The 17,320-nt window shown below is 36.5% G+C and overlaps 1 protein-coding gene and 1 pseudogene across 1 annotated transcript; both read left to right on the forward strand.

The window, feature by feature from the left end:
* The first annotated feature begins 376 nt into the window (after nucleotides 1–376).
* Nucleotides 377–2,597, forward strand: LOC129504875 (olfactory receptor 52A5-like; annotated as a pseudogene).
* Nucleotides 2,598–8,868: 6,271 nt separating this feature from the next.
* Nucleotides 8,869–9,819, forward strand: LOC129504876 (olfactory receptor 52A5-like). Its single transcript, XM_055317754.1, has one exon. It carries the CDS (start codon nucleotides 8,869–8,871, stop codon nucleotides 9,817–9,819), a length of 951 nt encoding a protein of 316 aa, XP_055173729.1.
* The last annotated feature ends 7,501 nt before the right edge of the window (nucleotides 9,820–17,320 follow it).

The raw sequence follows: 17,320 nt of genomic DNA on the forward strand, positions 1-17,320 counted from the left end.
GAAGAGTTCAAGAACAAAGAGTCTCAGAAAGGAAACCCTTTCTTAGAGTTGAATACTTTTAAATAAAAGGAGGCAATAAATGCTCCTGCAGTTGATCTGAGGTGCATACTAGGTAATCTTACATGGTTAGAGGTAATCTAAGTTCATAGATAATCCATGTTATATAAAATACTGAAGAATCAATGTTTTTTCAGGATTAGGAAGGTAAAAATGGTTATTAATGGGAAGAGAGAAGAGCAGAGGACACAGATTGGCACTTGGGATTAAATACAAGAGATGTGCAAATAGCTGGTTATAGTAAGAACAAGATCTGACAGGGACTGCCAAAGAAAACAGTCATGATTAACTTATTTTCTGAGAGAATAAGTTGGAAAACATGCACATTTTGGAAAAATATGGAAATTTTGACAAATTAGGTTGGAAACATTCTGAGTCTATGGGAGAGAGATCAGGCTATGAAGACACTATTCTGAGAAGTTAAGCTTGTGAGCTGCAAAACTGAAAAATATTCTGTTCAAATTGTCTTCGAATTATGAACAGAAGAATTGTCTACCACCACTCTGGTTGCTTTATGTCATCCCATTCGAATCCAGTTTCTGAAATGTGCATGCTCTGTATCTAATAAGCACTCTTCACAGTCGCCAAAATAAGCACAGGCGATGAGGAGCAAACATGAGATAAAAAGCACTCTTTGGTCCAAAAAAGAAGCAATCTCATCTGCTTAATTTTGTCTTTGATGATTAAGGCATGTAGAAGCATAGAACCTGATGGTTGTTCTTATAATGACTTTGTGAAAAGAGAAAATTTGAAAGGAGTCATTCAAAGAAAATAATAAGATGGTTAATATTCCATTGCATATGTATGTCACATCTCCCTTATCCATTTGTATGCTGATGGGCAATAACGTTGTTTCCATGTCTTGGCTACTGTGAATAATGCTGCATTAAACAGAGTATTGCAAATATTTCTTCAATTTCTATTTTCCTGTCCTTTGGCTATATACCCAGAAGTGGAATTGCTAGATTATATGTAGATCATTTTTTCAAAATTTTCATTGAACCTTATATTGCTTTCCAAAGGGGCTGCATTCCCACCAATTATGAGCAGTGTTTCCTTTTTCACTAAATTCCCTAAATACATATTATCTTTTCCCTTATTGAGGATAGGCCTTCTTACAAGAGTGAGGTGATATCTCATTGAGGTTTTGACTTACATTTGTCTGATTATTAATTTATTAAGCCATGAGAAAGAAGGAAATCCTCTTATTTGTCACAATAGTAATGAAATTTGAGAACATTATGCTGTAATATTAGTCAAAGACAAAGACAAATAATGTGTATATATATATAATGTGTGTATATATATGAATATGTGTATATATATATATATATACACACACACACACACACACACACACACACACACACATAAACATAAGAAATCTTCTGGTTTCATTTGGAAGAGATTTCCTTTGCAGCCTGCCTTCTACAAATGTGGCTAATTCACTCATTCCAGGCAATTGAATCAGTGATCCTACTGGCAATGGCCCTAGATTGTTATGTGACCATCTGTGACCTCTTGAGACATGCCACCATCTTCTCCCAACAACTCTTTTTTAAAATATTTTATTTATTTATTCATGAGAGACAGAGAGAGAGAGAGAGAGAGAGAGAGAGGCAGAGACACAGGCAGAGGGAGAAGCAGACCCATATAGGGAGCCTGACATGGGAATTGATCCCAGGTCTCCAGGATCAGGCCCTGGGCTGAAGGTGGCACTAAACCACTAAGCCATCTGGGCTGCCCCTCCCAACAACTCTTGACTCACACTGGAGTTGTGGTGACACTCAAGACTGCCATTCTTATTTTTTTAAAAAAAATTGTTTAGTTATGCACAAGAGACACACAGAGAGAGGTAGAGACATAGACAGAGGGAAACAGGCTCCCTGAAGGAAGCCTGATGCAGGATTCAATCCCAGGACACCGGATCATGACCTGAACAGAAGGTAGATCCTTAAACACTGAGCCACCCAGGCATCCCAGGGCTGCCATTCCTGTAGCACCATGCCTAGGACTCCTCAAATGTCATCTTAAACTCTACCGAACTACAGTCATGTCCCATACTTATTGTGAGCACATGGCCATTGTGAAGCTGGCCACTGAAGAGATCTGTCTGGGTCAACAAGATATATGGTCTTTTTGTTGCCTTCAGTATCTTGGGGTTTGACACAATCTTCATCACCTTGTCTTATGTTCAGATCTTTATCACTGTTTCAATTGCCCCAGAAGGAGGCACAATTCAAGGCCTTTAATACCTGCATTGCCCACATCTGTGTCTTCTTACAGTTCTACCTCCTTGCCTTCTTCTCCTTCTTCACACATAGGTTTGGTTCTCACATACCGCCATATGTTCATATCCTCTTGTCAAACCTTTACCTGTTAGTCCCTCCTTTCCTCAACCCGATAGTCCTGGTGTGAAGACCAAACAAATCTGTGATCATGTCCTGAAAATATTTTTCTCCAAAAAACCATCTGGATTATTGTTGAATCTTTCTATAGGCATTTTAAGAGGATTCAAAGGAGCAACATCAATATGTTAAATATTAATATCTACCAAAAAATCTGTGTTCCAAGATACTTAATTTTATATGTTTATAATAGAATGAGGAGTTCAATAACCATAGATGTCTTAAGAAATTTGGTTTGTTGTTCATATTAGAACAAAAGAATGCTGATATTTCAAGGTTTTTCAGTTATTTCTGTGTTTTTGCCCTATTTGTTTAAACCTAGAGGTACCTCTCTGGCAAAACTTAGACACACATAGAAGCCAAATTACACAAAACAGCACAATTCCAGGTAACTTCCAGGGACCAGGTCATACATCAATATTCTCAAACTGGTAACCCAGCCCAGAGCTATATTTTTCTGACTATATCTCATTTTTAATATTTGCTTGTGTATTTTATTTTGACAACTTTGGAATCACCTATGTTTGATTATATTCTGCAATACTGAAAAAAATAAAAATAATATAAAACCAGTGATAAAAATATTAGCAACACCAAAAATATATAAACATAGACTATAAATGGTGATGAATTTGCTAAGAAGAGGTATACTGAAAAGATTTATGGAAAAGGTAAGCATATTCACTAATATGCTTTTTTAACAGTTTATCAAAGTAAAATTCACATATAATAACTGATTCACACCTATGAATCCATCACTACAATTAATAATAAACTTAAGCATCACTCCCAAATATTTCCTCATGCTCTTTGTGCCAGAATCCTACTGAACCTCCTTACACACTGGGCAGACCCCATCAACCACTGATTTACTTTCTGTCACTACAGAGCAGGTTTTAGTCTCAAGAATTTTATAAAAGTTGATTCATAAACTGTATAACCCTTTTTGGTTGTCATCTTCCACTCCCTAATATGCTTCAGAAATGAAAATATAATCAATACTTTCACAAAGACAATCCTTCTGTAGACACAAGTATTAATGATTTTACCTAATTCGAATTTTGTACAAATTTGAAGGTGGAAGATCTAAAAATGAACATACAAAATGGACTTCCACTACGGCATGAGGTAATTGCCTAATGCATATATCTTGAATATAAGAACTGTGTCAAGGATGCAAGGGTGCCTCAGTGGTTGACCATCTGCCTTTGGCTCAGGTCATAACCACAGGTCCTGAGATTGAGTTCCATATCAGACTCCCTGCAGGGAGCCTGCTTCTCTCTCTGCCTGTCTCTGCCTCTCTTTTTGTATCTCTCATGAAAATTAATAAAATCTTTTAAATAGAGACCTCTATTGTATTTATACTTATTATCAGCAATGCATAGGGCAATCAATGCCTGAGGCTTCTGAGAATCTCAACAAAAATGAGAATAATGAACAATTTGAACATTTTATTGATCAATGGTTTTCAAAAGGAATCCATGTGATGACTTAAGGTAATATGTGACATCCTTACCTAGAATATCTGCATAGAAGGGAGTTTATTCTGATACCGCCAAGAAAAACAAAGATGATGACTTGAATGAACCATGATGGGACCCTGAAATAAAGTATGAGCCAAACACAAAACTGGCATATGAGAGACTGACTCTAAAGAAGTGATTTCAGACCTTCACTCTTTGTTGTTCCTCTGCCCACCTACCTTCCACCACTTTCAGGATGCACCAAAAACAGATATCTGGTTAAATTCTATTCATTCAACTTTCCAGACTGTAAAACAATAAGATGATTATCAAAAAGAAATGAGTATATAGAGACATAGCTTCTCAAATTTTGGACTTCTACATAGTCAGAGGAAGAAAACACCCAAGAATACATAGCATTACAGAAAATGGAAGGGACAAAGGCATTCAAAAGGCAGAGGTGGTAGAGGATATTTTTTTGGGGAAAAACGTCTTGTTGAATAAAGCAAATAAATTTGAGCCTTGTTGTTCTTGATGTTTAATAAAATGTATGTGAACATGAAATATATACAAAGTAAGAAATGGCAAATACCATGACAAAAGGAATGAAACATATCGGTGGATATTAGAGAAGGAAAAACATGATTTTTGTGAGATAATAAGCATGGAATTGACACATTTTAATTCTGTTTAGGGGATTAAGTGTTTCAGGAAGTTGTGGCAATCATAGTACATACTGAATAATTGATGAGGACATTATCCCTCCAGGAGAAGACAATGGCGACCATATGAATTTTAGAGATTATATACAAAAAGGATGATTAATGGATATAACTGTGTGATATTTCTGAATAGGAAGTCAAAACTAATACAATATGATAATATTGCTATAATCTGGACCTGTGTACACTGTTGAATAAAGGTATTGACAAAGAGGCATCCTGACATCTCTCTCAATCTATGGAGAAATTTTAGTTTGACACTTTTAAATACGGTATTCACTAGATTTTTCATGGATATGTTTCATCAGTTGAAGAAGTTCCCTATTACTCCTACTTTTCTGATGGTTTTTACTTTAATTGGATATTGAATATTTTCATATGCTTTCTCTGAAGTTATTGAAATCATGGCTTTTTTCCTTCCTTTTGTTTACAATGTTAGTTACATTGATTGACTTTCTTTGTTGTTATTTACCTAATATTTAATTGACACATATAATTATAACAACAAACATAGCATGCATCAATTGAGATTTAGAGGAAAACAGCTGACTGCTGACCAGCTCCAAATTCAGCTGGTGAGGAAAGGAGAGAAAGGCTGAGGGGAGAGCAGCTCAGCTCCCTGGAACATCAACTGGCATGTGTCTGGCAGGGGAGAGTGGCAGTGAGCTGCATCAGTCACTTCAGAAGTCAATGAAGAGCTTCTGTTGTTGTATTCTTATCTTACTGATGATGGCAATGAGGCTCGGAAGAGGTAAAATAAGTATCCAGAAGCACAAACAGCCCAAGTTTGAGTCGTGGCTAGGAAGGAGCAGAGCTGTTTCCTTCCAAAAGTTGGCTTTTAACCACCACATGCTGCTCAAATGACCTCACAGTATTATGTAAAGTATACTTTTGCCTCTGGCATTTGGTTTCTCTCAGGTAGTCAGTGGAATGTCTGCACCAGGTAGCACATGATCCCAAGAAGGGTAATTAGCAATTGGTATTGATCAGGACTTGAGAGTCCTGCATTTTATTATATCTAAATCTACTTCCACTCTCCCTAGAGATGGTTTTTGTGACCTCCTTGATGAACAAAGACCAGGCAGGCTACTGAGTCCAACTGATTAAGTTCCCACGTGGATCTGTTGGTATTTTGGTTGCCACTTAGTCCCCTTTCCAGGTGAAATCATTCCAAGCTGCAGATTCAGGAACATATCAACTTTTGAAGGTATAAAGAGGACCTACCCCCAAAATCGTGCTGCATGTATAGTCATTGAAGAGCTTCTTCACTCCCATCTTGGGGGTCCCCTTGAACTGGGTATTCCAGCTAATTAGGTGCCGAGTCCAGGGTAATAGGAAAACACATGTATAGGCTAATGGGTTGAGATATGTGTCACATTGCCATAGGCCCTATGTATGATGCAAGGAATGAGGGACTTACTCCAAAAGGCTTGCTATGAGAGCATGGAGAGAATGTCTCAAGATAAAGAAGGGCAAATGGCATAGCCCAGGAGTCAGGCAGATGGACAAGAGGCTTACTATACAATAACTCCCTGCAACTTCTAAACTTCCTCCTACAACTCTATAACACGCGCCTCCCTGGGATCACTGAACTGCATCTGGAAATCCTCTGAATCTGCATGGGATGCTCAAGACTAAGTAAGTGGGATAAATAGGAAGAGGCTACCATTTGTGTGAAAGCAATTTCCTTTCTTTAAAAAGCCTGGGATAAAGCTGGCCACTTTACTCAGGCAAGACTTGGAGTTCCAGCTTTGGAGTCCCCATTTTGTGTTCCATTTCTCTATCACATAAGTAAGTAAGAACAAGGAATCACATATGTGGTAGTGTGAAACACACCACACTGTTTGACTTAGAGAAGATGCTTCAACAGTACCATCTCCTGGCTGCCCTAGATATAGCAGGTCTCCTGGGAATTGAGTAAGACGTTGTCCTGAGAAATGATGGTTGTTCCTGTGGCTCTAACCCTCCTTCTTTGCCACAGGGAGTAAAAAAAAAAAAAAAAAAAAAAAAAAAAAAAAAAAAAAAAAAAATCTCACGATATGCAAGAAGCTTATGAGGTTTGGTCATAAGGGAAAATTATGTTAGAAAACCCAGATAATCCACTCTTAGGAAAAGCAAGATCAACCTTCTCCTGATCCAGTCACCTCCCACTGCTGCTTCTGGATACTAAGTAAGTATGACCATCATGAGGAAACTTCTCCTGTTCTAGCCACTTACCTCTGCTGCTTCTATATACTAAGTAAGTGAGTAGCAGTTTAGCTAAACTTGAAATTCTAAAAGTTGAAGTATAAATAAAGTACAATCAATGAATACAGACTCCACAGCAAAATTGCTAATCATTAAGGAATACAAATAAATTTTTGGTAGACTCTCACTTTGAGATTTAGAAAGTACGATTCAAAAGCACTCATGATAAACTGGAAAATCTGTGTTACAAAATAGAGAGGTTAAGGAAGTTAGCAACATGCTGCCGGCCAAGGTGGGTAGGATTGCATATGTTTTAATTGAAGGAGAACAGATCATGAGTAACTTGAATCTTATGATATTTTTACTGAAGATCTGTAATTCAAAAAGGGGGATGGTGGTTTCAGAAAGTTTGTCTCTTCCACATGAGGATAAGTCTTTCTAAAAATGAGCATTGCACAGTTGACAAACAGGCATGAAAAGGCAAAAGCACACATAAAGTCATCTACCAGGATTCCCTACTAAAGAATTCTCCTTTGGGAGGGTGACATAGTGGAATAATATCCACATCATTCCAAATCTGAATTTTTAGAGGCGTCATTAGGTTGTTGGGGGCCAGGGAAAAGCTCAGATTAATATTGGGACGTCATGACTTAATTTATGGGCTAATGTTTCAAAATGCTTCAGGAAACAATAATTTAAAGATACACAGATCAGGTTCATTTAGATCTCAACAACTGATCACTTAGGCAACCTCTGTGTCCTCACTTTAAAAAAATGATCAATGTGTAGTAAGTGAGCCTCACATCTGAACTATACTTCATTGCTGGAGTGCAGTTACTGGAGAGTGTGAAGCGTCCCCAGTAACAGTCTGCAGATTGCAATGAGAATTGTTTTGGAAGCTTCTCTTCCCATCTCTGGTGCCTCCCCAGGCACTTCCACATGAATGTACCTATGTGTTTGTTAACTATTCTCCATGGAATCTCTTGATTAATTTTGAAAAAACCCCACTCCTTCATCTTCTTCTTATGTCGGCTTCTGTAGGAGATAAAAACTAGAACTTTTTACTTGCCCTCACTGGTATGTACCCCCAATATCAATGCAAGGATCATCATCTCTGCTGACACTAGGCTCCCAATCTCATTCACTTAACCCTATCCTACATCAGGCACTTCAGCTTCTGCCTTCTGGCTGTCCTGGTGAGACACCCAGGATTTCTCTTTTGCACCAGGTACCCTTAAACCCTTTTAATTTTATTTAATATTGTCAAACTGTCCTTCCTCTATAATATGTGCAAAAAAAAAGTGTGAGGAACTGTAGGTGCCTATTTCACCAAACTATTTGCATTGAGCATTTGTGTCCTGAAACAGAATTGCCATAGAAATTATGCCGCTGCCATTGTCTTTCTTGATGGAGTCTGGTTCCACAGCAGTGTCATATTTGCAAAACTTTGGTGAGGAGGAAATTCAAGATCATGAATGGTTATTATATTTATGTATTATGGGATCTTCAATTGATACTTTATCAAAGAAAAGTTGGTATATTCCATAGAAATACCCAGATTTCTAATCTAGGTTGTATACATGATAGAAAGGAGACAAAAGATGAGAGAAAAATGAGGCTCAAGGTACAGTGGATTTTGGTGTTTCTCTGTTTACAGTATCATTCCAATTTTTTATTCTCTGATTTCCATGACCAGGTTAAAAGGGGGAGAAGATGGAATGGGGCAGGAAGAAGAACCCCACTAAGCAGCGTGATTACAGTGGCCCCATCATAAGGATGTTGCCCAAATACTCAGTTTTCATGTTGTGGGTATCACTTAGTGTGGGTGGCTGATTTTGGTAAACTACACACTGTTAACCTTTTCCTTGATTTTTTCTAACTCTTTAAAAAATGATAACTAAGCTGTTGAATTGGTTGTCCTATTCTTCTCATTCAGTAATTTATGACTGGATAAAAAATAGGACATATTAGAATACACAGAATTATTTTTGCTAAAGCTAGCCTCTTTAACAAAGAGACCCCTGGACTGCCATGCCTATTACAAATGGCACCATGTTCATGCCCTCTGTGCTGACCTTCATTGGGATCCCTGGTCTAGAAAGTATACAGTGTTGGATTGGGATTCCATTCTGTGCTATGTACGTCATTGCTTTGGTGGGAAATTCTCTGCTATTGATCATCATCATATCTGAACCCAGTCTCCATGAGCCTATGTATATCTTTCTGGCCATGTTGGGAGCCACAGACATTGCACTTAGCACCATCATTGTCCCGAAGATGCTTGGAATTTTTTGGTTCCACTTGCCAGAGATCTTTTTTGATGTTTGCCTCTTTCAGATGTGGCTCATCCACACATTTCAGGGTATTGAATCAGGAGTCCTGCTGGCTATGGCTCTGGACCGCTATGTAGCAATCTGTTACCCTCTGAGGCATGCTACCATATTCACTCGACAACTAGTCACTCACATTGGAGTTGCAGTGACACTGCGGCCTGCCATTCTGGTCATCCCATGTCTGTTGCTCATAAAGTGTCGCCTGAAACTTTATCGAACCAAGTTAATATCCCACACTTACTGTGAACACATGGCCGTCGTGAAGCTTGCTGCTGAAGACATTTACATTAATAAATTCTATGGTCTCCTTGGGGCTTTTATTGTTGGTGGCCTGGACTTCATGTTGATCGCCCTCTCCTATGTACAAATATTTATCACTGTCTTCCACCTGCCTCAGAAAGAGGCACGTCTTAAAGCATTTAATACATGTATTCCCCACATATGTGTCTTCTTCCAGTTCTATCTCCTTGCTTTTTTTTCCTTTTTCACTCACAGATCTGGATCTTATATTCCAGCATACATACATATCACCCTGTCCAACCTTTACCTACTGGTTCCCCCTTTCTTCAATCCTCTTGTTTATGGGGTGAAGACCAAACACATCCGAGAGAAGGTAGTAAAAATGTTCCATTACAAAGACCAGGTTTGACATTTATGGAAATAGTTCCTCCTACAGATTTCATGGCTCGTTTATTGGTCCTGTGTGATGTGAAAGTCCAGCCAATAGATTGGAGTATCATTATGCTTTGTGAATAAGTAAACAAACAAACAAAAATCATATAAACAAATACATTATTGTGTTAAAAAACCCCAGCTAATATCAACTTTAAGTTAGAAGGCAGTTAGAAGAAATAAGGGAAATAGAAGATCAGATAAGATACTAAAAAACTCTATGTTGGCTATAAGACAGTCAGAATTCATCACTCTCCTGATTATCTGAGACTGCTCTGAATGGAGTAGATAAATTAGAGATCCTTTCGCAAACTGTAGTGGCACATAATACACTGACTCTTTTGTCCTTAGAACAGCAAGATCAGCCCCCTTTATATACTATACAAGTCCCAGTACATTCTTTCTCCAGTTCTTCTAAAATCTTTGGTGTTTACTTTATCCCATAAAAATACATCCCTTGAATATCTCTTTGTTAAATATAATCTGAACTTTGAAAGAAATATCTATAAATATCTCCTTCTTCTCAAAGCTTATCCCTATGAAGTACTTTGTTTTTAATTAAACTGGTACTTCACATGACCTAAACTATGTTTGCTCCAACACATCTATGATGAAGGCATATAATATCATGCTACTGTTCATTATTATTAAGCCTTCACTTAATTTATTCATTTGTATAAAGAGGAAATTGATAAAAGCTCTGGTATTTGGTGATTTTTTTTTAAGATTGTGAAGACAAGTTGTAGAGGTACTGTAAATGAGTTATTCTAAACTTTGTTCAATCATTTTCCTGATTCAACCAACGATAACCCTTTGGTCTAAGAAACCTGGACAGAAATTCTGGAGGCTAGGATTCATGATATACTAGTTTTCCAAAGCATCTTTTGCTTTTTAATATAAGCAAAGTAATTGCATTAAGATTTTGTTATGCATGAAGATGCTCATACACTAATGATAATATTTCATAAAGAAGCTGCATTGGGCAAGCCCATCATATATGAGGGCAAGTCGCCAAATATAGGTCAAGACTCTCTTATAGCAAAAGCAGATTGCAGCATGGTAGGCAAAAAAATCATTGTGGAAGCTGGTACTTGCATGAGTTCTAGAGTCAAAATGAGCTTGGTTCAAAATTTTGTTTTTCCAATTCCTAACTACATGCATTGGAATACAATTTGTTGTCATAAATTCAGCTGCCTAAACTATCAGCAAGGAAGAACAACATGCATTTCACTGGGAACTGGAGACAGTGGTGGGTAAAACATAATGGATACGTTTATGTAAGGACCTTCACATGGGGTTTCATAACTGGTAAGCACTCAGGAGATATTACCAGTCATCATGGTCATCATCATCATCTTTTTCTTGTGAAATCCACATCACTACTCTTAAAACTTAATAGCTTAATAGCTTAAACTGAACTGCTGGGGCATGACTTTCCAAATAGTTTCTTAATATCACACTGAAGTTAATTGTAAAAATACAGATTAAAGCTTTATATGCCTCAGTTTGTGTTATGCTTTATTCACCTGTACTTGTTGTTTGAAGTGGTATTTATAAGTCTATCTATATCTATATTTATCTAGCTGTATGTGCATAGTCAAGTTTGTTAATTTTAAGTGATCTTATTTGTTTCCTTATATTAGTTTGCTTGCATTTTCAGCTTTTCATAGACGTGTGTTAAAAATGTTCCATTGCAAATGTGGATTAGTCCATTTCTCCTGTTAGAGTTGCTGATTTCTTTGATTTGTATATTTTTAAGCTATGGATAGTTAGACGCTTCCACTTATTGAGTGCATAAAGATCTAAAGTTAAGGGATTTTCCTTGCTGACTGACCTTTTTGTAACCATGAAAACCTTCTACTACCTTAGAAAGGCATCATGCCTGAAAGTCTCAGGTTTGTTATTTTCTACTAACCTTAAGTTTAGCTCCATAATCTTGTCTTCTACTCTGTAATTCTGCTTTCCCGAATTATTAGGTTTTCCTCCTGTGCATTAGCGTTTTCTAATGTCTATCTGCTCATTCTTCCTATCTGTCTCTTTTTCTTTGAATTTTAACTTTTAGTATATTCTATATTTCTGGTAAAATTTCCCATATTTTTGTATTTTAAAAATGTATACTTTTTTTTTTAATCATCCAATCCTCTATTTCCTGGAATGCATTAAACATTGTTACTGGCAAATCTCTGACTGCTATTTACAATAAATACATTTGTGGGTAGGTCTGTTTCTTCAGGTTTTCTCCCTGCCTTTGAACTCGTGTTCTTGTCTCTTGCCATGTCTACTAATTTCTTATTGAGTATTTAACATTATTTTGAAAACTTATGGAGGCCAGATGAAGGTATATTTTCCTCCAGTGATAATTCACTTCTTCCTCTGTGATAAGCACCATATAGGATTTTTACATTGATCTAATGAAAACTCTGAGTTGAAGCTTATTCTATCACTTTATTGACCAGTGGCACTTTTGAACTCATTTATGGCTTGATCTGCTCAGGCTTTCAATTGTGAGACATGGTGTCAAGGAAACAAAGACTGCCCAGAACTCCCTCTTACTTTTCAAATGCTCTCTGCATACTCTTTTGCTCCCCATTCCATGATGTCTGAGAGTTTAGCAAATGTCTCCTCTGAAAACTAACACATCATCAGTGTCAGGTCTCTGTTCCTCCTTTCTCACCCAGAATGAGATCTTTTAGTTGCTTACTTTTGTTTTTATGTTCTGCCACAATCCCAACATCTCTGTTTTCTGACCCTCAGAATTGGCTTTGTGCAGGAAAATCTTCCCTCTTGGCCAGAAATAGTTGATGGCTCTTGGCAAATGTGGCTTCAGAAAGTCAGCTTTGTCTGACCTCTGAAATACTCCTTCCTGAAATCTTATTGCTTCAAAATGTCTCTGATGCATTTTTTCCATCTCTGTATACCTTCATTACTTGTTTATTAGGTGTACTTTTGTCTCTAATTTTTTTCTTCTTTGTCCTTTTGGAAGGTAGGACAGAATTATAATTTGATTTCATGTACAAAACATTTTTATTTCCCTTAATACATTTGTGATTATGCTTAGAAAATTTTGTGGATCACAAAATTTGTATAGGTGTTTACTGTATATGAAATGGTGCGTGATGCCTATGTATCAGTTAAAATGTATCAAGGCAACAATTAAAATTATTGCATATCTCAAGATAATTCTCTTTTGATAAATATATATGTTTTAAATTGAAACAATACCATTAATTGTATAGAACTCTAAGACTGTAAAATGCTTCTGTTCTCTCCTCTCTCTCTCTCTCTCTCTCTCTCTCAGTAGAGTTAATTAGTGAGTGTATCTTCAGATTTTTATATACTGGAGACTATATGTACAGTTATTTTAACTGAACAATAGATCATATAATAAATTCTGTTCTGCAGTTTTCCAGCTATTTAGCTAATAATGAAGGCAATTCTCCAAATTCTGACTTATGGATTTTTTCACTTTAAAAATGCCTATGGCATTGAATATTCTAGCAGTGCCATAATTCAATTAGCTTTTTCTCTCAATAAACATTTTCTGAAATATATAAAGATTCATGTGCATTTACTTATATTTTCCTTGCCAAAAGTGATTGTGCACTATGCGTTCAAGAAAGAATTGCAGTGTAAGTATAGATATAGCCTATAGCCTGTTTTTATTATTTGCTGCAGTTATGTTCTATGAAGTCACCGCACACATTGCAATAATAAATTCTGAACCACAGCATTAAGTTGCTTTTCAGCCTCTGATCTCACTTTCAATAATAATAATAGGAAGAAGAAGAAGATAATAAGATGATAAGATAATATAATATATTATCTATAATATGTAATAATAATATAATGAGATAATTGCATGGTCCTTCTGTTCAAAGACACATTTTAATATATAGTTCTTACAAATAATGAATTTCATAAAGGATCTCATTGCAGTGAAACACTAGCTGAGATGTGTTTGACATTTCCTTAGCCCTGGGTGATGTGTCCATAGATTCCTTTGGATTTCACCCTCACAATCTGCTACCCATTAAACTTTTCTTTTTCTTTTTTTTTGCTACCCATTAAATTTATTTAATCCCTCATAATCCCTTGAATTCACAAATTGTTTCTCTTTTCTGTCTTTTACATAGTTTCATCGAACACCTTAGATGTTACTATAGCACTTGTAGAATCAGCCTTATACACAAATTGCTAAACCTCTGTTCTGTTTTCCGGATGTACAGTATTTTTATCTCCTTAATATTGATCTCACCGTCAAAGAAGCTATAACTCACACCTATGGGCAGCTTAACTGCCACACTTATTTACCGGGTAAAATAGATCACAGCCTTGTGTTTAGGAGCCTGGACAGCATTTCCATAGCCTGATTAGAGGGCTATCTTCAACAGTCCCCTTCATCATACGACCAACAACAATGAAATGAGAAGAATAAGACATTAAATAGATCACAAAAAGGTATACTGACTGAGTCATATAGGAGAGGACACCTAAAGGTAGAACTTCACCTTGTCTAAACTCAGCTGGGAACATATGTGTTAGGCACCTCAATTTTTTTTTCTGCTCTGCACATGTCCACTGATGGTGACAATACTGGGATACTGATTTTAAGGTTTCAAATACATTTAAACAATATGGTGAATTCGCACAGAATCTGTAATAATAAGAATCAACTAAATATATATATATATATGTAGATACAAATATGCATATGTAGTTATATATCTGTATACACATATAATGCATTAATAGCTATTTTCTCATTATGTTATCAATTTAGTTACAATTCTTAAAAATAAAGTATAAATGTGTAAAGGCAGAATTTTGACCCTAATAGTTTATGAACCACCACTTGAATTTTTTCCTTTTCACTAGTATTCACTTCAGCTCATTTAGCTTTTTGTATCTTGTAGTCAGCACATAGAGGGAAGAGTTTGAAATTTTATAAAAAACTGTAAGAAAACTAATTTTCTTAGAAATATCCTATGAGAGGGCAGCCCAGATGGCTCAGCAGTTTAGCGCCGCTTTCAGCCCAGGGCCTGATCTGATCCTGGAGACGTGGGATTAGGCCCGCATCAGGCTCCTGCATGCAGCCTGCTTCTCCCTCTGCCTGTGTCTCTGTCTCTCTCTCTCTCTCTCTCTCTCTCTCTCTCTCTCTCTCTCTGTGTGTGTGTCTCTCATGAGTAAATAAATAACATCTTAAAAAAAAAAAAGAATTATCCATGGAGAAAAACAAAAGCTCAACTTATGCAAAATTCAAGTTCCCAAACCCATTTTACTGTTGTATAAAATGGACATAATATTATTGCCCTTGGATAACTCAAATAGTTATTCTTACTTCAAAATCTAACTTATAATATCTATAAATGTTTCCATTTAATGTCAACCTTAATGCATATATAATAGGGATCATTTATATTTTTATCATCAATCAATAGTATAATTGAATGTAAAGCTTCCTTCACATCCTATTTCTCTAATTCTTCTAACAAGGAGAAGAAATAAGACATGTTTTTTCCCACTGTAACTAGAACAAGTCAATTACCAATGATTTGCAAGAAGCATCTTTACGAAATGAGCTACAGAGGAAATGACTGATGGGAGAGCCCGGCACTCTGCCATAAAGAAGTACAACCACAGAGAGCCCAACAGAAAGGAGCCATCAAGGTAAAGTCGTCTGACAAGGGCAGGGCTGTTTAGGCAGGCAGACTGTAGGGATCCGTGGGGTTTATACAGTAACAGTTTGAACAGAAGAATAACAAACATCAACTTAATGGCTTCTAATTTAAAAAAATCGTATTGGGGTGCCTCGGTGGCTCAGTAGGTTAAGTGTCTGCCTCAGCTCAGGATAGGATCTCAGGGTCCTGGGATCCAGTCTTACATCCTGACCCTACGCTCAGCAGGGAGTCTGCATGACTCCCTCCCTCTGCCTCCTCACCCCCACTCATGTGGCTCTCTCTCTCTCAAATAATTAAATAAAATCTTAAAAAATCAACTTAAATTTCTAATAAAACACTAAAAGACAAAGATAACCAAACAAACATTGTTTTTCAAATTGAATTTTCCCATTTGTTAGAATATTGATGATGGAACTTCATATACCTGAAGATACATGTGCAACAATTTGCTTCCTCCTATCTCTAGAGTTTAACTGTAATTAATCACTGTTGGTAACTACTGCCACAGGCATTGCTAGTACATAGCTCTGAGTAAGTGATAATATTCAAAGAAATAAAATAAATATTGAGACTGATACTATGTGTTGTGTTTTTTTTAATTTCCTCTTTTTTTTCTATTTTGAGAAGTCAGTATTTTTTAAAGGTGAGAACCAAAAAATATGTACCTGGATTTTATGATTGAATTGAAATTCTTAATTTTATCTATGAAGAGGATGAGAGCCAGAAGTGAAATATACACTGAAAAAATTCTCAAAAGCACAACCCTATGCCCAGCTGAGCTATTGATATTTTACAGTCTGTACCTCTGCATTCTCCCTTCAAAATAAAGAAGTTGATCAAAGTCTCTTTTAAAAGGTCACATAGTCATTAGAAACGACAAATACCCACCATTTACTTCGACGTGGATGGAACTGGAGTGTATTATGCTGAGTGAAGTAAGTCAATCGGAGAAGGACAAACATTATATGGTCTCATTCATTTGGGGAATATAAAAAATAGTGAAAGGGAATAAAGGGGAAAGGAGAAAAAATAAGTGGGAAAAATCAGGGAGGGAGACAGAACATGAGAGACTCCGAACTCTGGGAAACTAAATTTATAAAAAATAAATAAATAAAATGTCACATATGGAAACACCAAGATTATAGTCAATTGACAAATCTCGTGAGTACCAAAATCTATGTAGATTTGGGGGTACACAGTAGAATATGTAGGAGTGTGATAACTGACTCCATCACTGTTCACCAAACTTTTGCACTAAACTATGTAATCTAACCTACCAGTCCTGTATTCTGTTAGGTCAGACAGAATGGGTTTTCCAGATGCTTTTGTTTAATTATAAGCAGAAGAGGTGTGAATGACCTTGTGAGGGTCAGGAAAGGCCACCCCTAAAGTTTGACATAAGGTCATAAAGACTATTTTGAACTAACAGCTTCTGCAGGAAGACTGACTCTTCTTTGTCTCCAGAATTCAGTAAAAACATCTCCCCTGTGAAAGGTCCCCTCTTTCCACCAAAAGGTAAAGAGACATCCTTATCATCAGATGTAGGAAATGCAGGGCCAAAATAGCCTATATAAATAAGCCTTGTAAAAAGACCCAAAAAACTAAAACTGAATAAACTTTGTAAATATTACTAATAAATTACTCCAGCCTGGATTCTAGTCAAATTTAGAATTCCTTACTAATTGAAGCTGGTAAGCATAAGATTTATTTGTCTTGTCAATTCCTAACAGCTTTTTATTTCTTTGTCTAAAATCCATAAAACTTTCATGCCAGGGCACCTGGAAGGCTCAGTTGGTTAAG

The sequence above is a fragment of the Nyctereutes procyonoides genome, unplaced genomic scaffold, assembly GCF_905146905.1.
Source record: "Nyctereutes procyonoides isolate TBG_1078 unplaced genomic scaffold, NYPRO_anot_genome, whole genome shotgun sequence".
Lineage (NCBI taxonomy): Eukaryota > Metazoa > Chordata > Mammalia > Carnivora > Canidae > Nyctereutes > Nyctereutes procyonoides.